This window comes from Bubalus kerabau, chromosome 18 (assembly GCF_029407905.1).
Source record: "Bubalus kerabau isolate K-KA32 ecotype Philippines breed swamp buffalo chromosome 18, PCC_UOA_SB_1v2, whole genome shotgun sequence".
NCBI lineage: Eukaryota > Metazoa > Chordata > Mammalia > Artiodactyla > Bovidae > Bubalus > Bubalus kerabau.
The window spans coordinates 42,161,958-42,186,260 of NC_073641.1; the positions used below are offsets into that span (position 1 = coordinate 42,161,958).

Here is a 24,303-nt window from a genome sequence, read left to right on the forward strand (position 1 = left end):
CGACTGAACTGAAACTGAAATAGATATCTATATCCATGACTCACCCTTCTGAAAAATTTGTGCAAATCTACTCTAAAATAGCTTCATGGTTGGTTTTAAAAGGTTTGTGTCCCCAAAACAGCTACAAGTGACATTCCTACAAGATGTCATCCTATGACTGAGTGGCAGGCCCCTGGTTCACACCACAGTTTAAGAACAGAATATACTATGGGCTTGACCTCTCCACCCAACTTACATCATCTGTGTTACAAAACATGAAAGATAAATATTGGATCATGTGATTTGTTCCGGGTAGGTGTGTATGGACATGAAGGACAGAGCAGTTGAAACTTAATGTGAACAGAAGTTTTTATTTTTAAATCATAATCCAATTCTAATCTTTTCCATTGATCAAATCTGAAAAAACTTACATTTTAGCTGTATTACATTTACAAAAACATTCTTCCACATTACATTAGCACATTCCTCATGCTTTTATCCAGTGTTCAGAAACTTAATGAATCAAATCATGTTAATGTGTCACTTTTAATTACCTTCTTCAAATACGTATAGTCTAAAGTCTAAATTAAAAAACATTGATCTGCAGTAATCTCCAAAGGCTCTGCCAAATTATTCTAAGGTTAGTATAAGCTGATATTTTCCATCACCCAAAGTTCATGGTAGGCAAACACGTTCACCCTTTTCTACTGAGCCAAGCTGGGCAAAGTTATTCCTTAAAATTCTTCTTCTGCCTGTTTGCTGCGGGAATGCTTGAGCTGCTGGAGCCGCTCGATGGTTTCAGAGATCGTACGTTCTCCGTGCACCTTATTGTCTCTGGTACGGATATTGACAGTGCCGCTGGTTTTCTCTTTTTCACCAACAACTAAACCAAAACCCACAAAACTTTTGTTAGGTGAAAAGATTCCTACTGAATATTCAAACAGAAATCCACCCTGTAGCTTCTGATTCATTAAAATGTACAGGTGGCCAAATCTACTCATGAAAAAAACAAACCCAACCCACCATTCTGCAATGACTAGAACTGCTGTGCTTATTACCAAGTCACTTAATCCAGCCAACTTATTAAAAAGTCACCAGACGAAAAGCAGGAGGTGAAGGGGAGAAGATTTTTAGACAAACCTTTCAAGATTACTTGAATCTTTCAAGTTTCCAAACCAAAATGTTCCTTTGTTATATCAACAGAACAAACATATAGTTTGAGATCAGGACTGGAAAGACTACTGATGATCACAATTCCCTTAAGCCTACATCTCCAGGTTTCAAGTTTTCCTAAGTTCTGGCAGGCTGTCTTTGGTAAGTCTCCTTTCTTACCTAGGATGAAGTTATATTGTGCTAACTGTGCATTTCTGATCTTCTTGTTTAATGTACAGCCTGGATCCAGATCAATGTCCACCATGAATTTAGCATCGTGGAATTGTTGCCGTACCTATTTAAACATAGAGAATTCTTCAGATCTCAAGGAGAATTATATTTTGATCTTAAATAATTTTATTTAACAATTTGAACAATTACACAAACATTAAAAAGGAATGTTAATAAATATACTGAAGTATATATTATCGTGATGTGGAACTACAAAACGATATATTGTTTGAGAGATAAACTATGAATTAAATAAACCAGGTTAAATTTTCCATCTATCTGACAACCAATTACCACTCAATAAGACAGAATGATCTGAACGGGCCATTTTTATCTCACTAATAGGTTGTTATGCTTTAGTGATCATTAACCAATGAACCTCCTAGCATTTTTAAGTATACAAATTTCAGAAAGGTTCTTAGTTTATTACAGTGCCAGGATAAGACTACACTCTCAACTGTAACCTATTTTAAAGTATAAAGCACCAGTGCTTTTTTTCTTAACACGAGCCCTGTGCACATGTTAGTTGAGTTATTCTGCCACTGGGTAAGAAGCCTGGTAACTGCAGGCTATTTAACATCTCTGGTCTCTAGTCATTAAGGATTAATAGCAGTGTCCTCCCCCCACAACTCAGTATAATCAAAAATCCACCCCCTACATAATTTGAAATGCCACTCCATCCCCACATGGAGAAAGTTAGTGTTACAGTTGAAAAGTGAGTTAACTAAAACTGACCTTTTTTCTACTGTGAAAATACATGCATATATAATAAAGTAAAATCCATTAACCATGGAAAGCATAACTGATTAAACGACTGTGTGAGGTGATAGGAATACAGTATATCTTGAATAGTCTGCCTATCGGTTGTTTTTTTTTAATGTTCCTTTATTAAAAGGCAGTTGAGACTCGAGTGCAATTTATTCTGATCCAAACACAGGCTGGGTTTTTTTTGGCTGCACACTGTGGTCTGTGATCTTAGTGCCCCAACCAGGGACTGAACCCGTGCTCCCTTCAATGGAAGCGTGGAGGCTTAACCACTGGACTGCCAGGGAAGTCCAACGTGGTGGTTTTGACGTTACAATGTTATTCGTTGATATATAGATTTTTTGTCTAGCCAATTTACTACTTTCAGCTTGCAATTATGAAACAATGCTTTTTATTAATAATTCAACTTTTCATAATTTGAGATTCCTTAGCATGGAATTGTTGCTGTATAACAGAATAGACTGTTCTACTCTTTAAGGTGTGAGGTATGAATGGATATTCGTACATCTGTTAGTAAGGTGGCTTTTTGGTAGGGAGGGCAAAGATTGCTGTCATACCATCAATTTGAAAAAAGTTTCAAATTAAAGAAATGTGCATTAGAAACAAACCAAAATTACTGAGTCAAAGAACAGTTTACACTACATTATGCATTTGAATTTATATGTCACACTACTTGCTAATATTAAAAACTAAAACATCAAGTGTGTGTAAAACTTTCCAAATTAAGTCTACTCACCACAGAACCACATAAAAACACATTAAAGAGGTAATATGATCTACTTAGGCTTACCAAAGACTGAAAATGTAAACACTTCTCTATATCACAGCAGTTTGACTTACAAAGCATAGATATAATTTATGAGATCTGAAAAGGTGAACAACAGCTATTAAATTTAAAGAAAGTCATACTTAAGGATTACCTTTTGGGCATATTCATCACATGTTGGTCCCACTGGAACTACCATTACCTGACGAGGGGACAGCCAGAAGGGCCTTTAGAAGAAATAAAAAAATATGTAATGTGAATTTGGGAACTTTCTTCAACAAGGATAGCACATTTCTTAGTCTACTATTTAGTACATTTTCCTGAAACATGCAAGGACCACTTCCAAAAACTTGGCTTTTTTTCAATGTCCAATAAGGACTGAAGGACGATTCAGGAGCAGAAAAAAGGGAAATAGAGAGCTGGGACCACGTCCCATAATTCAACACAGCAGCTAACAGAAAACACCATGCACCTGCTGCTGGAGGGCTTAACACACCGACAAAGAAAAGCACTTAATGATTCAAGTTATTTTACCCCAAAGGTTATTTTATTCAAGTGTTACTGTATTACTCATTCTTCATGTAGGGACAGAGACTGTGCCTTCAGTTTATTCAAGATCCATTTTGCAGGACTCAACAAATAGAAACAGTTAGTAAGTGGTGATGGTACTTGTTAAAGTGAGTGTGTTTTCACTGCTTATAAAAAGGTGAGCCCATCTGCAGTTCTCCTTTCAGGGATTTCAGGCATCCAATCCCCACGCGCTGCAGACTCAAGCCAGTGCTGCTCCTGGTCCCGCCTCTATTTTCAAGTTATTTTGCTACAATTAAGGGCGTAATTGCTACAGTTAGGCTGGAGTAAGCCCCAAATTGCTTCCCTCTTGGCTCAGCTGGTAAAGAATCCACCTGCAATGTGGGAGGATTCAATCCCTGGTTGGGAAGATCCTGGAGAAGGGAAAGGCTACACACTCCAGTATTCTGGCCTGGAGAATTCCATGGACTGTATAGTCCATGGGGTCGCAAAGAGTCAGACACAACTAAGCGACTTTCATTTTCACTTTCAAGCACCAAATTCGGCTGAATTTGGTAAGCACCAAATTCCACCCCAATTGTGGGCTGTTCCCCACTTACTACAGGTTTGGTAAAGCATCAGCTGAGGACCTCCCTATTCTCGAGATTGTGCAGAGAATACTGCCCATATTTGTTTTGATTTTGTGAAATATAACTAAAAAGAAATTAGCTTATTTCATTTATACATATGACATCCCTAACCTAAAATGTCTGAACTAATCAAATTACAAAGAAAACTGAAGTGGCTGCAATGTAATGACACAGGCTGTACAAAATGGGTGTTTCATAACCATTTCCTGTTTTCAACTGCCTTCCCAAAATGGGGCCCAGACAAAGGTGCTGAGAAAATAAAATGCAGGTAACGTGCTTATTATCTTGCCAGCAGAAACAAACGTTTCTAGAAATGAGACACAAAAATGTTAATTGGTTTGGACTCTGTACTTTCAATCAAAAAAAAAAAAAAAACACCCCAAAAACTTGGCTTCTAAAGGGTCCAAAATGCTTATTTATTATGATCAGCAGCACTGAACAAGGTACTGCTGAAAGCCTACTTTTGTTTACTCAAACAAAAAACAAAGTTTTATAAGTTCCCAAAGTTACTTAGAAAGCAATCAAAACAATAATCTTACTGATGAATAACTCCTAATTAGAAAGCATTTATATAACATTCGAACCAATCAACTGCTAAAAATAATTGCAAACATTCTTCTAGCTAAAAAATTTGGGTTTAGACTGTGATTCCTTACTTTTTAGTAAACACTTGTCATTAATCAGAAGTCACCAACTAGAATCATTCTCCCTTTCCATCATAGAACTAAACTGGACAACAGACATTTCTGACAGTTAATTTACACAGTCTGGAAAGAAACACACGCAAATAATGACACACATTACCATTTGCCCCCGTAGTTTTCAGTGAGGATAGCAATCATTCTTTCCACTGACCCCAAGATGGCTCTATGGATAATGACTGGCTTTTTCTTATCATCACCATCATGGCTAGAAAGAAAAAAAAAATTGTTTTATTTTGTATATATGTTCCTTTATGTCCTATGGAAGAATATTCAGAGCAAACACTTAGAAACTCACCTTACAAAAGTAAGATTAAATCTAATGGGCAGCTGAAAATCCAACTGTATTGTTGCACACTGGTGGTACCGCCCAATAGCATCTTTAATCTGGATGTCAATCTAAGATGCAAAGATTGGGTTCTATTAGGGGTGAATTTTTAAAAACTTTAAAGTAGTCTCTTCTTCACCCGAACAGAAAAGACATATTACTCTCAATTAGACTTTGGTACTGACCTTTGGACCATAGAAAGCTCCATCTCCGGGATTTAATTCCCACTTTTCGCCAAACTCATTCAGACTGTTTTCAAGTTGCTAAGGATAAAACAAAATGATTTAAATTTTTGTTCAAATGCAACTTCTTCCATCCTAATTTGAGACTAAAAGTATTATAACTACTTTATGGGTTACTATTCTTTGCTTTACAATTTTGTCCACCTAGACATACTCATACACAAACCCCTTTAAAGGTTACAGCTTGATGACTAAAAAAACACACTCAACCATGTCTAAAATACAAAATCATAGACGAAAAAACTGGCTTACACAAGCCTGGAAACCATTTCCAATTTTCTTTCGCTTTTATCCATTTAAAGAAGCTTGGCTTTCTCACATTATGGCGCATGCCAGTTTCACTCAAGTAATACTGAAGTACACTGAAAACCACCACTTACTTTCTCAGCTTGATTCCATACTTCAATATCTCCAAGGAATTTTTCTGGGCGAGTAGACAGGTTCAGTTTAAAAGAAAATCCAAATATGCTATATACTGTACGCAGAAAATCCAAACAACCTTTTATTTCATCCTCAATCTTTAAAAAAAAAAGGGGCGGGCGGAACAGTGGTAATTTAATTTTCCTCAATTTTCTTGACATGTCTTTCAAAGTGTTTTACCCCAGAGTCTCATACCTGCTCCATGGCACAGAATATATGAGCATCATCTTGCTGGAACCTTCGGACCCGAGTAAGTCCTGTGAGTGCTCCTGACAGCTCATTCCTATGAAGCACCCCAAAATCAGCAACTCGCAGAGGCAACTCTCGCCAGGATCTTGGCCGATGATCAAACATGAGGCTAAAGAAGAGAGCAAAGTAAAATCCACTGACATTTAATTTCACAAGAACACAACTGCTTCTCTGATACTGCTAAGAAAGGCTGCCAAATACTGGATCTAGCTGTTCACACATCAAAAGTCTGGGCTTCTCTAAGCACTTGCATGAATAAAGCAGCAAATAAATTATAATACAACCATCCATGACCAAGCTAGAATAAAAAATGTATTTCCATTAAGTCTGAAGTCTTATCCTTATGCTCTTTGAGGATGGCCTTTAAGGCTCATATTGTAAAGAAAATCTTAGCTATAGAAACAGTGGAAATGAAAGTCTGTACTTAAGCTGTTGTGCTATGCAAGTCACTTCAATCATGTCCAACTCTTTGCTACCCTATGGACTGTAGCCCACCAGCCTCTTCTGTCTGTGGGACAGGCAAGAATACTGGAGTGGGTTGCCATTCTCTTCTCCAGGAGATCTTCCCAATCTGGGGATTGAACCCGCGTCTCTTACGTCTACCTGCATTGGCAGGTGGGAGATTTTCCACTAGCGCCTCCTGTACTTTCTTACTGCTCCCCAAAGTGCTTTAGTTCCCGGTTAGTCTGAAAGTGCTTCAGAAACTTTGAAGAACCTGGGAAGACTAAGAATAAACTTGAACTTGGCTCCCTGACTTACAAGCCAGGGCCCACGTGGAGACTCCTCCGTTTCACGCCCTCTGCCCTCGAGGCCTGGCTGCTGGGACCGGTGCCAGGAGCTATGACTTGGCCACCTGCAGCCAGCCAGCACTCTCCCTGGTCTGCCCTACGCTGCTCCTCACCCAGCTTCCAAGGATACAAAGTGAGCTGCCTCAAGGCAAGGAGGATTTTCCAAGGATGTCAATTCATCAGCAGGAGGTTCTGATGCATGTATCTTAAAAAAGTAAATAAATAAAAGTCTCCCCTGTTCTGTATCCTGTCTGTTCACTGATGCTGCCCCAATGCCACTCTTGAACGTCTACAGAGCTGAGGATCTAGCTGGGCACAGAGGACGTTACACCACTGCGCTTATGATGCATTTAAATACTCTTCTGATTACATCATTGTTTTCTTTTTAAATATTTTTAAAGGAGGAAAAACAATCCAGGACTGATTGCTAGAAAATCTCTGAGAGAAACTCAAAACTGCTGAATACCAGTGTCCCGGGCAGTTCATGGGTTTCAGAGCAAACAGCTCCTTTTCCACTTCAAAGGAGAACATGTTCTCGCTGTAGTGCTCCCAGTGGCCCGAGGTCACCCAGAGCCGGCTATTATAGATGTTGGGGGTGACCACCTCCTGGAATCCTCGTTTCCTGTATTCACTCTGTTAGGAAACAGACACAATGCATGTAGGGAATACATGCTTACACATCAGATGCAAGGAACAATTTCACGAGCCATTGTCTACAATCTAGTAAAGTTCCAGATGCACATCTTAAAATCTCAAAGCTCCGCTGGGAGGGATTCACCTAAGAGGAAGCCCCTGATATGTACAAGAGGAGGGTACTCCAGCACAGCTGGTCACACGGGAGAAAGGGAAATGACGTCAGTGCGCCCGGTAAGCACATGGGCACACTGTGGAAGTTAGACGATGGATTAATACTGAGAGAGTCAGTTCCTAGGCAAGTTGATAGGGAGTCTAGGGGTCCCCAAGGAGAGAGGGGTCTGGAATTCTCAAGGAGGAAGAAAGGACAGTCTTTGGATTCAACCTTTTGTTATCTTAAAATGTTAATTATGGGAGTAGACCTGGTCTTTACAAGGATGTATCCTGCCTAAGGACAGTCTTTGGATTCAACCTTTTGTTATCTTAAAATGTTAATTACGGGAGTAGACCTGGTCTTTACAAGGATGTATCTTGCCTGAGGACAGTATTACCTTAAGATGTAAATTATGGGAGTGGGTCTGATGAAGTCTTTACAACCTTCAGACCTTCTTTGGATTATATAACCTCATTGTTAACACTAGCAAGTGGGTACTCTTTCTGCCCCCTTCTGATGCCTATGTCAGAAGCTTTCTCTATCTCCTTTATACTTTAATAAAACTTTATTACACAAAAGCTCTGAGCAATCAAGCCTTGTCTCTGGCCCCGGATTGAATTTCTTCTCCTCCGGGAGCCAAGAATCCTGGTGTATTCACGTGATTCAACAACAACCTTTCATCTTGGGGGCTCGTCCGGGATCCTTCAGGACAAGGTAAGGAAGCTTGGAGCTTTAGTTCTTTGTTCTCTTAGCGAACACATTTTCTGCCGTGCTTTACTAACTCTACGGTGTGCTTGTGTGAATGAATGGCAGGCCCTGCGTGAAGCAAGTAAGGGGCCCTGCTCTGCGGTTCCACAGTGATCTCATACGGCTTATGGCAGAAACCTGTTGGGGCGTTATACCGACCTGCCAATGCCAAGAGGCACCCAATGTCTCCTTCAGGAACCGACCAGAAATGGGCAAAGCGTGTGGACTGAACTCTCCTTTCTCGGTCAAACTTTTCGGTCTCTTTGGCCATTTCATAACTCCTTGGTAATTAGAAGTACTAACCTAATCTATCAGATCATAGACTTTCAAGAGACTTGTGATTTATATTGTTACTGTATACTGTGGCTTAGGTCTCAAACTTGGATTGGTAGTCAAGAAAGTGTCTAGCCTCGCTAGGAATCTTGAAAGTTCGGAAGCTAGTTGGAGCTCTAGCTCCCAGAACATCTCTGAGGTTAAAGGTTACTCAGATTGGGACTGTGATGTGTTTTTTCCTTTGGTAACGCTGGCTCCTGGTGGATCAGAGGAGGCTGTTATACTGGTGTGGTGATGCTTGGAAAGAATATCTGTTTTATGTTCGCGTTGGTCGTATTGTGGTCAGGAAATACTCAGGGTCGTGCAAAGGCACTCAAGTGACGAATGTTTCCCACAGCGGTTTTAGCTTGGGAGGCATTCCGGAAGGTTACTCTGATTCACCCCGGGTGACATCAGAGGCAAGCAAGGTTAAGGGTGAAGAGCTGGACGTCAAGTAGGGATGCTATCAAGTCTACCCCTGGTACATCCCCACCCCATCTTGGTGGTAGAACCAGGAGGGACGAGTACGGCACCTGCGTCGGTAAGGGACAGACTAAGTCCGACCAGGAAGGAAAAGCTTTTGGTGTAACGTCTGTCTACACCCCCATCTAGAGCAGGGAGGGACGCCTCCGGTAGAAAAAATGGCGCTGGTCGCTTTTTTTCTCTCTTACAGATGGGAGCTAACAATTCCAGCCTCACTCCTTTGAACTGTATCCTGAAAAACTGGGATAGATTTGATCCCCAGGGCTTAAAGAAGACACACCTGGTCTTCCTATGTGATACTGCATGGCCACGGTATCCATTGGAGGACGGTGAATGGTGGCCAGTTGGAGGGTCTCTTAAGTATAATACTGTTCTACAATTAGACCGGTTCTGTAAGGGACAAGGGAAATGGGTAGAAGTAGCGTATGTGTTGCCCTTTTTCTCTCTGCGAAATATGCCAGACTTATGTCCTAAGGGTATAGATTTGGGCGTGAAACCTTCAGCTCCCTCCTGTCCTCTTACTCTGCCCCCGTGCTGGGGACTCCAAACTGAGATTCAAACTGCCCACATGGAGGTCCAAACAACTCCTGTCTCAGTACGACCTCAGACTACTCTGGTTTCATTAGAAACTCAGACCATCGAAGTAAGAGATGAGATGGAGGACAGGAGACAAAGAGAAGAGGAAAAACAGGTTTCTCCAATCTATCCCTGGGATCATATGCGCAGAGCAGCCAGAGAGACTGAGGAACAGCCACAGAAGCTGTTGCCTCTTTATGAAACACCCACCGGGAGAAATAATCAGTCTGTGAGAGTTAATAAGCCTTTTTCTTATCAAGAAATACAAAGAATCAAGGAGGATCTGGGAGACTATTTAGATGACCCAGAAAAATATATTAGAGCTTTTAAAGGTGTTACTCTGCTTTATGACCTCACTTGGAAGGATGTGATGTATATCTTAGGACAAACGCTGACTCCCGAGTCAAAGACTCGAGTTTTGGGAAAAGCGGTTGCTTATAGAGATGAATGGCTTGGTAATGAATCAGTAGAGAAGAGGGAGAACGAGATAGCGGCCCTCCCCACTGGGAATCAGGCGGTCCCAACTATAGAACCAGACTGGGACTACAACACAGCTAAAGGAAGATGGGATCAGAATCATTTTGTTAGATGTATTCTTGAAGGACTTAGGCAGGCACGTTCTAAGCCTTTAAACTATGGCAAATTGGCAGATATAGAACAGGAGGAAAAAGAAGCTCCTGGTAAATTCCTAGATAGACTGAGAGAAGGCCTTCGCAGATTCACTGAGATTGATCCCGAAAGTGAAGAGGGAAAAGTGATCTTAAAGGATAGATTTCTCACTCAGTCGGCTCCAGATATCCGCCGTAAGCTATTAAAACAGGCGTATGGACCAAATCAGTCTTTAGATACTCTGTTACAACTGGCTCAGACAGTCTATTATGGTAGGGAATATGAGGAAAAGAAAGAAAGGCAAAAAAAGACAAAGGAAAAGGCGGAAGCCTTCGCCATGGCTATGAAAAACGTTCTTAAACAGCCTGAGAAAAGTGCCCAGAGGGGCCCAGGTGAAAAGAGATGGGCTTGCTACTACTATGGAAAGGAGGGGCACCTCAAGCGGGATTGCCCTCAGGCATCTAAGCCACCCCCGGCTCCATGTCCGGTCTGCAAAGGACCACACTGGAAGAGAGACTGCCCCCAGAGGCGTAGGTCTCCCGGGTCGGACTCTCAAGACAATCAGGACTGAAGGTGCCCGGGGGTCCCCACACAAGCTCCCGTCCTAATTACACCTGAGGAACCCCGGGTATTAATAGTTGTGGGGGGCCAATCCGTCGATTTCCTTTTAGATACTGGGGCAACTTATTCTGTGCTCACTGAAGCCCCTGGCCCACTTTCTTCCCGATCCGCTTCCGTAATGGGACTGTCTGGACGAGCCAAAAGGTATTATTTCAGTTATTCTTTATCTTGCAACTGGGATTCTGTGCTGTTTTCACACGAGTTTCTGATTGTGCCAGAATCTCCCTCACCCCTCTTGGGAAGGGATATACTGAGCAAGGTCCATGCCTCTGTTTTTATGAATATGGAGCCCTCCCTTTCTCTCCCTTTAGTTGAACAAAATGTAAATCCTAGAGTATGGGCTGATGGAAAATCTGTGCGTTGAGCACAAAATGCTATTCCTGTAGTTGTTAAGCTCAAAGACCCGCACGTATTTCCACATAAGAAGCAGTATCCACTGAAACCTGAAGTTAAGGAAGGGTTAAAACCCATCATCAAAAATTTAAAAGAGCAGGGACTATTAATTCCCTGTAACAGTCCTTGCAACACTCCTATTTTGGGTATAAAGAAATCAAATGGTAAATGGAGACTAGTTCAAGATTTACGAATAATAAATGAGGCTGTAGTTCCTTTACACCCTGTGGTGCCTAATCCTTATACTCTATTGTCTGAAATTCCTGAACGGGCCAAATATTTCTCAGTAATTGATTTAAAAGATGTCTTCTATTCAGTGCCTTTGGCGGAAGAAAGTCAATTCCTATTTGCCTTTGAAGACCCTACGCAGCCAGCTTCTCAATTAACCTGGACAGTTTTGCCCCAAGGATTTCGTGACAGTCCTCACTTATTCGGACAAAGTTTGTCACGGGATCTACAAAACTTTAATAGCTCTAAAGTAGTGGTGTTACAATATGTAGATGATATTTTGCTCTGTGCTGAGACAGAGGAAGCTTGTTCGCGAGCCTCAGAAGATTTCTTAAACTTTCTGGCGGACTGTGGTTACAAGGCATCAAGAGAAAAGGCTCAGCTTTGTCAACAATCGGTTAGATATCTGGGCCTAATCATATCAGAAGGGACTAGGGCCATAGGCCCTGAGAGAATTAAGCCTATACTAAATCACCCCCTACCTATGACTTTAAGACAATTGAGAGGATTTTTGGGAATCACAGGTTACTGTCGCATTTGGATTCTGGGTTATGGGGAACTTGCCCGGCCTTTATATAAACTTACGGCTGAAACTCAGCAGGCCCAAACCGACAAACTGGTTTGGTCTCCAGAAACTCAAAAGGCTTTTAAGGTTCTCCAGACTGCTCTCCTGCAAGCTCCAGCTCTGAGCTTGCCCACAGGGTCAGAATTTAATTTGTTTGTCACTGAAAGAAAAGGTGTGGCATTGGGAGTTTTGACACAACCCCGAGGGCCTCACCAGCAACCTGTTGCTTATCTAAGCAGAGAATTAGATGTAGTTTCACGTGGGTGGCCCCACTGCCTAAGAGTAATTGGGGCAGCGGCTTTATTAGCACCTGAAGCTTTAAAAATAATTAATGGACGAAACCTTACTGTACTGACTTCTCATAATGTGAGTGGAATCTTAAATTCTAAGGTTAATATTTGGATGACAGACAGTAGGCTTCTTAAGTATCAGTCATTGTTGTTAGAAGGACCAGTAACTAAGCTTAAAGTTTGTGGAAATTTAAATCCTGCCACTTTCCTTCCTGAGAAGGAAAATGAAACACCTGATCACGATTGTTCTCAATTCCTAACTTTAAACCATACAGCTCGGGAGGATCTAAAGGATAAACTGCTGGGTCTGTGGAGCGCTCCCCTCTTCGTCAATGGAAGGCTTCCCGTGGTGGACATCCCCACTTCAAGGAAAAGACTTTCTCCAAGTCTGTAAATATCTTTGACAACAATCACATGCGATGTTTCTTCTTCATCTGATGACATCTACCAACCCTAAAATGGACTGGTGCAACACTTTGTACTTTAACTATGGACATAATGTGACTTTTAATTTCGATTTTAACTTGTTTTAATGACTATGTTGCCTACATCTGTAATTGTATAACTGGATTTGTTCTAGCCGCATGAAAGCTTTTAAGTTACAAATGGTTGCTCAAACTCCTGCTACTGCTGTAGCTTCCTCCAGCTACTATTTGGGGCCCCTGGATCAGATATCCTCAATATGAGGATTAGGAGAATATGTTGCCTCGCCAATTTAGGGACAACGCCCCTTGTCAGCTCGGAAGCAGTTATGGAATGAGAACGACGCCCCTTTTCCCTAGGCAACATAATTCTCCTAAAAGAAAAGGGGGGAATGAGAGAGTCGGTTCCTAGGCAAGTTGATAGGGAGTCTAGGGGTCCCCAAGGAGAGAGGGGTCTGGAATTCTCAAGGAGGAAGAAAGGACAGTCTTTGGATTCAACCTTTTGTTATCTTAAAATGTTAATTATGGGAGTAGACCTGGTCTTTACAAGGATGTATCCTGCCTAAGGACAGTCTTTGGATTCAACCTTTTGTTATCTTAAAATGTTAATTATGGGAGTAGACCTGGTCTTTACAAGGATGTATCTTGCCTGAGGACAGTGTTACCTTAAGATGTAAATTATGGGAGTGGGTCTGATGAAGTCTTTACAACCTCCAGACCTTCTTTGGATTATATAACCTCATTGTTAACACTAGCAAGCGGGTACTCTTTCTGCCCCCTTCTGATGCCTATGTCAGAAGCTTTCTCTATCTCCTTTATACTTTAATAAAACTTTATTACACAAAAGCTCTGAGCAATCAAGCCTTGTCTCTGGCCCCGGATTGAATTCTTCTCCTCCGGGAGCCAAGAATCCTGGTGTATTCGCGTGATTCAACAACAACCTTTCAATACTGAACAGGTGAAAATGAACTGGATGTGTACTTATCTGAAGTGAAAATCACAGGGCAGACTAATACACATCAAGGCTTCATGCATGTAACTTTGAAGCACACAAACACATAATTTAGATACATATTTATATGGCAGATTTAAAAATAACATGCACAAAAAGGAGCCATCCATGCTAACTTTAAAATAGTATATAGTTTCTTCTAGGAAAGGAAGGAAGTAGATCAGAAAGGACTCTTAAAAGACAGTTTCTCCCCCCTTACCATGTATATATTACTCCGTTGTTTAGTTACTAAGTAGTATGTGACTCTTTAACCCCATTGACTATAGCCCGCCAGGCTGCTCTGTCCATGGGATTTCCTAGGCCAGAATACTGGAGTAGGTTGCCCTTTCCTTCTCCAGAGGATCTTCCTGACCCAGGAATCAAACCCATGTCTTCTGCACTGGCAGGAGGATTCTTTACCACTGAGCCACCAGGGAAGCCCATGTATTACTCTACCTCAATAAAAAACCTGAAGCAAATATAGCCCTATTTGGATATGTTTTAACTAGGAGATGAGTACAGAGATACTGGTGGTGTTATTCTCTATAAATGTACGGTTGTCACAGTTTACAAAGAAAAAAGTAATGTAAAGATTAACTTGTTTTTCAAAGAAAATACAAATGAACGGTCAGAAAGCCACAGATCTCCCACATAAGGGGTTACGGGTCCCATTACAAGCTCACCAGCTTATCTCATGCATATATACCCAACTATATGGACTAGATCACATATTAGGAGGAAACAATTTTTTATACATTTTATGAAACCTAATACATCCATTTTCATTTATTCTTTAAAATGTTTCTTCTCAAACGCAAGGTTATCTTTCCCTCTGGCAGACCTTATCTAATAAAATCAACTTATGTCTTAAATCTATAGAAGAAAAGAATGAATATGGCTTACCCTGATGAATTCAATAAGTGTGTTATAAATGTAGGCTCCCTTGGGCAGGAAAAAGCAACTCCCAGGGCTGAGTTCATGGAAGAAGTAGAGTTCTTGGTCCTGGGTATACAAAAGCAAAAGGAAGTTTATACATATATCATGCCCAGCACAGAGTGAACACACTTGTAGAAATGAGTATTTTTTTACCAAACTTAACTTCCAGTTTAGAAAACATTCAGGGGTAGAGGAATAAAGAAAAGGACACCACAGAATCCACTGGCAATGCTCTGTGTCATCTTGGGCAACAAGCAGATAAACGTTTCTGGGACTTAAGTTTCCATGTCTTTCAAGTAAGTCAGCGAGAGCAGGGAATTTCAAAAGCATCTCCCAGCTCTACGAAATGCTGCTATACTTCTTTTACAGAAAAATGTAGGCCATTAACATGTGGTCTCAATAAAAAGAGTAGTTAAAATCAATTTCTGCAGAGTACTGAACACACTCTAGAAAGATAATGCGGACAATGAGTAAGTAATTTACAGCTTTTCCAGAACAGTACAGTAAGTCCTTGAAAGGTACAGCACCTCTTCAGAATTAAATAACCATTACCTGATACAATTATATTTCAAATGACAATCTGGTCTACACACATTGTTCTTTTTAAACATACCCTTCCAATTTTCCTATGATCTCGGTTTTTAGCCTCCTCTTGGAACTTCTCCCATTCTTTCAACATCTTAGGATCTGGAAAGGAAATGCCGTAAATTCTCTGTAGAGTCTCCATATCGGACTTGCCTTCCCAGTAGGTGGAGGAATTCTGAAAAAAGGGAATAACCATGAGATAACATTCAAATTCTTAATATCTCATTTAAGAGTTACATGTTATTTCTCACAGTTACATTATGGGTCAAATTCGTATTTAGCCCTTATTTCAAGAAAAATGGCACAAAAAGCCAACATGTAGATAAGCATCTCCCAGTTGCTGAGGTCTGTCTAGAGTGGTTGTACTCATTCCACAGAACGAAGCTAGTTGCTTAATCCTCTCAAAATTGCCCCGTTTTCAATACCCACTGACATCACAACTCCACAAACAAAACTGACTTTAGAGGCACCTTTCTTTCACAAGAAGATTGGGCAAAAATGGAAAATCAACCAACCAAAAAACAACAAAAATCTTACTGGCATGATTAGTTTGGTTAAAAAAGAATTTGGGTTAATTACCACCTTAGACATAACAGAAGGCAAAAGCACACCCCTCCAGTGAATCGGTCTCAAAGCCTGACTGTGTGATTTTGTAAGTCCCCCAAAAATCCACCACCACGTGCTTTGGTGATGGGTGGTGAGTCTCTCAGTCACTGCTTGAGAGCATTTCAATTAAAAAAAACAAAAAGAAAAAAAAAAGGCTAGTGACACACAGCACCCACAGTCAGCAGAGAGCACAAGAAAAAAATCCACCCTTACATATGCAAGAGAAACATGGCTGAAAAGAGAAGGGAATGCAAGTTTAAATAAACATACATCTTTAGTAGACAAGTATGTCTATATAGAGCCTCCAAAGTTATACTGCTTACTTTGTGTATTTTCAAAGTCTTGATTTTGCCAGTGTGTCTGACATGAGGACCCCGGCAGAGATCTATCAAGGGGCCACATCTGAAGATTAAAAAAAAAAGAATTTTAACAAAGACTTACAATGACATATACAATAGTAGTATTTAACGACACTTGATATTCTCACCTATAGACTGTGGTAGTTGGAGTATTCACTTTTTCATTCAAAATCCTGCATTTGAACTTGTTGTACTGAAAATAGAAAAAATTATTTTAAAAAATAACCACTCTTTAATTTTTACTTCTAAATACTGTAGCTAAAATACAATTTGAAGTATGTCTAAGCATTCTATGACTATAAATGTCATACATGTTTTAAAAACATTTGTTAAATTTTTCTAAAGAACAGGATAGTCATTGACTTAGTACACTAAGCCCAATGTACCTTAAGTAACGTTAATGAGTGAAACAGAAGTGGAGGCCGTGTTACAGTTCAATTTACCTTAAACATTTCCAGTAAAGTTTCCTTCTTAACTTCTAATCTTTCAAAAGCTTGCTTTTCTTTAATGATTTTCTTACATAAAGTCTCCAAAGAAGAGAAATCATTGCTGGACACACCCCTGAAGAATAAAATAGAATTAATCTCTTTCTATCCCTTTCTACTCACACCACAGCTTGGGGGAACATGTCTTCAGAATACTTCAAAGGTTTTAATATAGAAGATTAGACCCTGGCATCATATATTAAGAATTTTAGACCCCAGCATCATATATTAAGAATTTTAGACCCTTGCATCATATATTAAGAATTTTTAAACTAGACATTTTTTTTGTAAACTATTTCTATATTTTCAGTGACTTTGAGCTTGCTCTTCATGAAGACCATTCCCACACGTCCCACTAGGAAAGGAGAGGTTCAACCTTCATGTCATTTCCCGACATATGGTTTAGGTCTATGATCTAAATCACCTTCATTGATCTAGAACAGAGCTCTCAAGAGTCTTTACTACTTCGTGAGTTACTCCAACACTTCAAGTTTTCTTAGCAGGAATACTGGGTAACTGTGAAGCAATAAGCTTTGTCTCATTTCTCCTTTATTGACAAATCTTTAAAAATAAAGTATGAACCCACAGTAACTCAGATTTTTTCTTTATCCAGTTACACAACTTACCCTTCTTCGAGGTACATGTCGTAATAGAATCCATTTTCTATTGGTGGTCCATAACACAGACACCCACCATAGACTCTTTCCATGGCTTCACCCATTATGTGAGCACTTGAGTGCCAATACACCTGAAAATTCAAAGAAAAATAAGGTGGTCTGAGTCTGGGAGTACAAGTTGTAAATTAATTGTTTGTTTTGAAAGATATATAAAGTTTAGTATAGAGTAAATTTAAGACAAGAAGATCTAAATTTATAAATCTACAGATTTCAATGTGATTCTATTCAGAGCCAAAAGGATTTAAAAGGATTCTAATTACTAAATTGTATTTGTATCTTAGAAATTATCTGTTCAAACTAATTAAAATACAAATTAGCATCATTAATTAAATGGGATGGATTTTGTCCCCTGAAAACAACATGTACCCACAGCATGACTGTCTTATTAACAACAATGGACCAGGGTCTTTTGAGTCAACCCCACGGGCTATGCTCTGGCCTTTACTTGGCTGTGGAACATCACTTACGAGTTATACCTACTTTTTTTCTTATTGTGTTTAGTTGCCCAGTCGTGTCCAACTCTTTGAGACCCCATGGACTATAGCTCACCAGGCTCCTCTGTCCATGGGGATTATCCAGGCAAGAATACCAGAGTGGGTTGCCATGCCCTCCTCTCTAGATGTTCCTGACCCAGGGATCCAACCCAGGTCTCCCACATTGCAGGTGGATTTTTTACCATCTGAGCTACCATGGAAGCCCTTTTTTCTTATTGGGCTCAAACAACACACAACTAGAGCCTATAATACAATTTAAAACCAAGAACAAACATATGGACCTTGAAATCAAAATAAAAAGTAATAAGTAAATTTAAATTCTCATAAAAAACTTAAGGACTCGAGAGTACATTTGGAAACCGTTGATGCATCTAAGCAAATCACTGTCACTAAAACAAAACATTTTATTTTTTCTTATATGGTATTCCACCCTGGAGAAATAGGGGAAAACTCTGCTGTCAAATGCAGACTGATTTTTATAGTGCTTTTGGCATTTTAAAGTAAGAAAGATATGAAAATCAACTGTCCAAAAGGAACAGAAATTTTAATCATTTCAAATTTAATAAATAGATACATCTTGATTAAGTGTTGACCAACAGTATAGTTAATAATTTTTACTTGCTTAATCAATTTCTAATAAAATTCCGAGCACTTTTCCCTCACTGAAGTGTCTTGAGTAAGAATAAATCTGAATTAAGTGCACTTCTGCACATCTTAATTTTATAAAACAAGCACTTTTATTCTGTTTCCTACATGAAAGACAAAATCAAGACTTCAAATATGACAATGAGACATCAACCAACTTTAGCCACTTGCTGGCTTAAATAATAAGCTGGAAAAGACTGTGAATTTGAATAAAAACTTACTGCTTGAGCTTCCTCATCCTCAAACTTGAGCAGCTCCAAGGTGCAATCTTCCTCCAGAGGACGGTCTAGGTCCCAGACGGCTTTATTCACCTTAGCAATGACAGTGTTGTCGGCCAGGCCTTGACTGAAAATATATACACACGTGTATAAAAACATGATTCTATAAAAAAGAATCTTCTGCAGCACAAGAGTTGATGTGAGAACCGAAATAAGAAAACATTATATACAGGCATATCTAGTCTTTCATTACACCCTGTAGATATATACACACACACACACATATATATATTTGTGTGTGTGTGTGTGTGTGTGTGTGTGGTAACCCTGCATCAAGCCTGTCGGTACCATTTTCAGAACAGCATTTGCTTACTTTGTGCCTCTGTGTCACATTTTCTTAATTCTCACAATATTTCAAGCTTTTTCATTATTACGATACTTGTTGCCATGGTGATCTGTGATCTCTGGTGTTAGTATCAAGATTTGCTGTAGGTTCAGATGATGGTTGGCATTTTTTAGTAATACAGTATTTTTAAATTAGGGCATGTACTGTTTTTTCAGACCAAACTATTGGACACTTAATACATTACAGTATAATGCAAACAACTTGTATATATATTGTGAAACCAAAAAATTCATATGACTTGCTTTCCTGTGATGGTCTGGAACTGAACCTGTATTGTCTTTGAGGTTTGACTGTGTATTATTATGGTGATGTACATTTAACTTTGTGAAATAAAATTAAAAAGCAACAAAATTCAAGATAGTCCCTAAGAATATAACTACAAGATTCTGAAAATTCCAAACACTATTATTTGACATCTAATGCTTCTTGTTTAAGCAAACATGGCAACTGTAATAAACAATAACAACTTCCAGTAGTTTACATTTTAATTTCTTCAAAATTAGTTTTCCATAAAACCAGGCTATTTAGACGCCAAAGGGGGAAAAAAAAAAAGGGTGGGGGGGGAGATAGGGTGGTTCTAAATAACTTCTCTGCTTTTCTTCTGCTTGAAATCTGTAACAGATCTTTCCTTTGAGAGGCGACACTAATCTCAGAATTCTGCAAATGCCTAAGATAATATTATTTACAACATATATGTGAAATAAAATGCTATCTAATAAAACATTTTATAATACGGATAAAAACGTCACCTAAATACACAGTACGAAGTACAAGTTATGAGGTGTCAGACCACACTGGGTACAGAAGTCACAGGAGTTCTGAGGAAGTGAAAGCAGCACAGATTAGAGGGGCCTAGACAGGCTTTAAACATAAAGTAACCAGGTAGTCTAGTGGTTAAGAATCCACCTTCCTTCCAAAGCAAGGGACGTGCATTTGATCCCTGGTCAGGGAATGAAGATCCCACATGTTCCGGGCAACTAAGCCTTCACAGCACAACTGCTGAGCCTGCATGCTCTAGAGCTGGGGTACCACAAATAGAGAAAGGCCCACACATCCCAATGAAGAGCCCACACGCCATACCAAAAGATCCACATGCTGGAACGAAGATCCATCATGCCAGAACAAAGACCCGATGCAGCCAAAAACAAACAAATATTAAAAAAAATAAAGTACCCAGGGGCTGAAGGATCAGAAGATTTGGACAAGAAGCAAAGGAGAGGAGTTGGCACTCCAAGTGTGAGAACAGGCATGGATGCAAGCAGAGATATGTTAGGAAAGGTGCAGGAAGCTGTGTGGCTGGCTCAAGCAGGATTGAGTATGGTTAGTCAGATCACATACGCAAACGTGCAGCTGGAGAAACAATAGTCTATAATACTCTAACCTGACAAAAGCAGGCAACACCCTACACCATGAAGCCCTCACACTGAGTCTTAAGTCTACCACCAGCAGGCTTGGGCTAGCTGAACTTGCTGTGGGAGCTGGTTCACCCCTTGCTCTGTTTGAGGGTTTACAACCTGTTTATATATCCTTCCCCGCTGAAGCATCAGAACTGAAGAACAAAAGAAAACACATTCCTATCCCATCTTCAGTGTTCCCACTGAATTTCCCATGTATTATATCCAATGTTTCTTTTCTTCCTGAGATTAAAAGGATCCAATAAAAAAAAAGTGTACATTCACAAAAGATACATGGAATTGTCAGAGGGAAGCATATTTTATCATACTTGTGTAAAACAGTTGTCAGAAGATTAAAGTACTGATGAAAGGTGATTAATATTCTCTGTATTCTTTGGATTCTTTGGGAAGAAAATAAGTTTCATCTTCGGATCTAAAAGGTACTCTGAGATGCTAACAATTTTGAAAATGTAGATTATACATGAATAATACTGGTTCTTTTCAATTTTTCAAAGAAGGCGTAAAATAATCTACAAAGTAAGATTTGGAACAAAACTTCAAAGAAAAACATTCTGAAGCAAACGGAGCAGCCCCCCTCCCTTTTTCCCTTTCATATATTTACCGCAAATCCCCTGAACCTTTAAATAGCCTGTTATTCATGCTATACATTTTCACAGAACAAGAAGTTATTCTGGACTTTTGTAAAAATGTCATAAAACACTCTCACTTTCATATTACTAACTCAATTCTAGGCCTAGAGTTCACCAGTGTCTTACATGATTCAACTTAAAATTTTGATGTTTCCCCCAAAATATTTTCCGACTAGTTAGCTGCAATGGAAGCATTAATTCAAAAAAAAAAAAAAAACCGGAAAATTATTTTCCAATTGGCCCCTTGATAAAGTACAACATAATCTGAAGAATGTTGTAGTATGTAGAGAACCAGTTCCTGGGCTGACAGGAGCCTGGATTTTAACACGGACACAGCTACAATCTCATTGCACAAGAATGGAGAAATCTCTTAAACAACCAACCTGTAAAATTCTCTCAAATGAAAGGCTGAACTGATACTTAAAAAAGTCTGTCCATATATCCAGTTATATATGACCTCACATGGAAACTTGCTTAATATTCTTACCATCTTTGGAGTAAGGTAGAAGTACTTTAGGTAGAAATACTCGTCGAATTAATAGCAACATTCACGTGGCTCATGGGCCTACCTGCTCCTACTCCCACCAGCTGCACAGTGGGCTTGCCAAGAACCAGCTGTGTGTGGCGGCTCCCAAATTTGTTTGTGCACTTGTTATTGTACCTCTTAGGTTCAACAATATGATAGTGATGATAATCATTTTTGACAATTCATGTGATGATTTCAGTGGTTTCAGCTCAATATGTAAACACATTGTAAGTAAACAGAAACAGGTAAATAATACAACAAGGGAATTACAGTTTCTGTGAAAACCAAGTTGAATGTTTGAGAAGGCTTGATACAGGCAAGTCACTTAAAAAAAATTGTCAAGTCAGGTGTGGATGAAACAACTACATAAAAATCTGGAAGGACTTTGCACTCATATGGCTTCTCAAGTGTGTTAAAATAATGTAAAAGTTTAATTAGCATTCCACCCACCCCCAACCTTGGTATTATAGTCGTATTAGTCATTTTTTTAATGACCGTAGTTTGCCAATACCTGGTAGAAAATCTATGTATCGATTTATGCCTTTCCAACTTTATCATTTTTTGATAAAATTACCAGCTATTCATCCCTATCATATCACATTAAGAAAGCATTTCCTTTATTACAAAGTATGCATCTAATTCTCACTTACCTGAAATAACTTTAACCCAGCCCAACAGAAGTTTGAACATTAGATTTACAAAAATAATACAGTTTTTCATGTGTCACGTTAGTTTTTTAACTTTCCCATTTGAGATGAGCTGCTTTCATTTTTAATTTTAAAACTGAGAATTTTAGTCAAAATAGATAAAGCAGTCTCTACTTGCTTATGTGACATTTTATGATCAAAGTAGAAAAAATATATGAGGATATGCAATCCACTCCAGTATTCTTGCCTGGAGAATCCCATGGACAGAGGAGCCTGGTGGGCTACTGTCCATAGGGTTGCACAGAATCGGACACTACTGAAGCGACTTAGCATGCATGCATGAAAAAGAAATATACAATCTTTTGGAAAATAAGACCAAAGTCTTCAAGATATTCACTTTGAATCTTGACCACAAACCTCTAAACTGTTTTTTTAAAAAACCCAAATAAAGTAAATTAAACAATAAAAGCATCGAACAGGAACATAACTGTTATGAGGATAAAACCTGGCAAGATAAAAAAAAAAAAGAAGTTTAGTTACAAACAACAAATGGTCAAGACAGATATAGCTCATACCTAATTCCACAAGCAATTTGATATGGTGTAGTTTTCCAGGATTCTGCATCTACCTGTTTACCATCAGGCAGGGTGACTTTAATGGGCTTACTATCTTTTTCTGCCTTTTCTGCCAGAATGGAATCATGTTCTGCTTTTAGCTTATTGTACATCTCAAGACGTGTGTTAATATATTCGGGCCAAGGATTCAACTGCAAGATAACAAATAAACAGTCAGTCAATACTCACATTCCTTTTCATATAGAAAAGCAAAAGAAATAATAAAAAGATTTATCTTATGTGAAGTAGTACTTCATTTTTTCCCCTCATACAAAATTTCCTTCTCATTTCAATCATATTTTTTTCTTGGCTTTTAATTTTTTTTTTTTTTAATGGAAGAGTCTTGATCTCTTTATAACTCCCTCCTACCACAGTCCTTCCCTTTCTTTAGTCATTCAGGTGCTCTTAGGGGGCTTTTCATTAAATCATCACAGGGGTCCATAATCCTTGATAGGAAAGCACCAATAAATTAACTGAAAACACAGAGCCCATCATTCTATTAATACAATCCTGCTCACATTACCTGGTCCCACCTACTCAGAAGCATCAGTAAGGTCCTACCCACCCACATAACCCTCTCCATCTTACTGCCGTTTATCTCCACATCCATTTGGCACTTCCTGATCAGAAGCACTTAGTGTTAAACTTAACTTATTCACCACTCATGGAGCAGATACTCTCTGTACCTGGCCCTACAGAGGAGAATAAGATCTACCCGCTGCCCTTAGAAGGGGAACCAGACAAGTACATAAATGATGGGAGTATGGAGGAGGAGGAAAGGTCTTGGATACCTCATTGTACACTTTTTTTCCAGAGAGATCACTTAACATACATATTCAATCACATCACACACACAATTCTTGATTCAGAAAAGTCCTCTAATTATATCCCTTCTTTCCTATTTCCAGGCTAATTCTCAAACTTTAACAGAACAGTATGTACTACTCATATTGAAAGTATAAAAAATAAATTAGGGAACATATGCAGTTTCTTACAAATTCTGAAATTCAGTCAACAATTCCCCCCACACTTACAGTGGGATACAATGAACAAAACAGAACAGAAATGGTTATGCAGGGCTCTAAGCAACAATTAGTGGTGCTTGACCACCTACAAACTTACCTTTCAGTAAGCGGAAGTGCTCTAAGTTTAGCAATTATAAAAAGAGCTCTTAAATCAGTTTACCATGCTATAGGATACTTCTTAAGAGCCTATTCCTTTGTTCTTCTGTCTTTTGGTCGTTTTCTAAAGAGTCTCTA

The 24,303-nt window shown here is 39.2% G+C and overlaps 1 protein-coding gene across 2 annotated transcripts in view; it reads right to left on the reverse strand.

Moving 5' to 3' along the window:
- Window positions 1-330: 330 nt before the first annotated feature.
- TARS1 (threonyl-tRNA synthetase 1) overlaps window positions 331-24,303 on the reverse strand; it is a 28,760-nt gene continuing 4,787 nt past the window's right edge. Inside the window, exons 3-20 of one of the 2 annotated variants that reach the window (XM_055555366.1) lie at window positions 23,006-23,196; window positions 20,417-20,509; window positions 18,811-18,934; window positions 17,400-17,521; window positions 16,732-16,849; window positions 16,417-16,481; window positions 16,253-16,331; window positions 15,352-15,498; window positions 14,706-14,804; window positions 7,245-7,411; window positions 5,937-6,099; window positions 5,702-5,839; window positions 5,265-5,342; window positions 5,050-5,150; window positions 4,855-4,959; window positions 3,048-3,120; window positions 1,312-1,426; window positions 331-862 (exon numbers count right to left, since the gene is read on the reverse strand). In XM_055555366.1, coding sequence (XP_055411341.1) covers window positions 714-862; window positions 1,312-1,426; window positions 3,048-3,120; window positions 4,855-4,959; window positions 5,050-5,150; window positions 5,265-5,342; window positions 5,702-5,839; window positions 5,937-6,099; window positions 7,245-7,411; window positions 14,706-14,804; window positions 15,352-15,498; window positions 16,253-16,331; window positions 16,417-16,481; window positions 16,732-16,849; window positions 17,400-17,521; window positions 18,811-18,934; window positions 20,417-20,509; window positions 23,006-23,196 — 2,127 coding nt within the window. In that variant the 3' untranslated portion in view covers window positions 331-713. The remainder of the gene's footprint in view (window positions 863-1,311; window positions 1,427-3,047; window positions 3,121-4,854; window positions 4,960-5,049; window positions 5,151-5,264; window positions 5,343-5,701; window positions 5,840-5,936; window positions 6,100-7,244; window positions 7,412-14,705; window positions 14,805-15,351; window positions 15,499-16,252; window positions 16,332-16,416; window positions 16,482-16,731; window positions 16,850-17,399; window positions 17,522-18,810; window positions 18,935-20,416; window positions 20,510-23,005; window positions 23,197-24,303) is intronic. The other variant, XM_055555365.1, reaches the window with a different exon arrangement.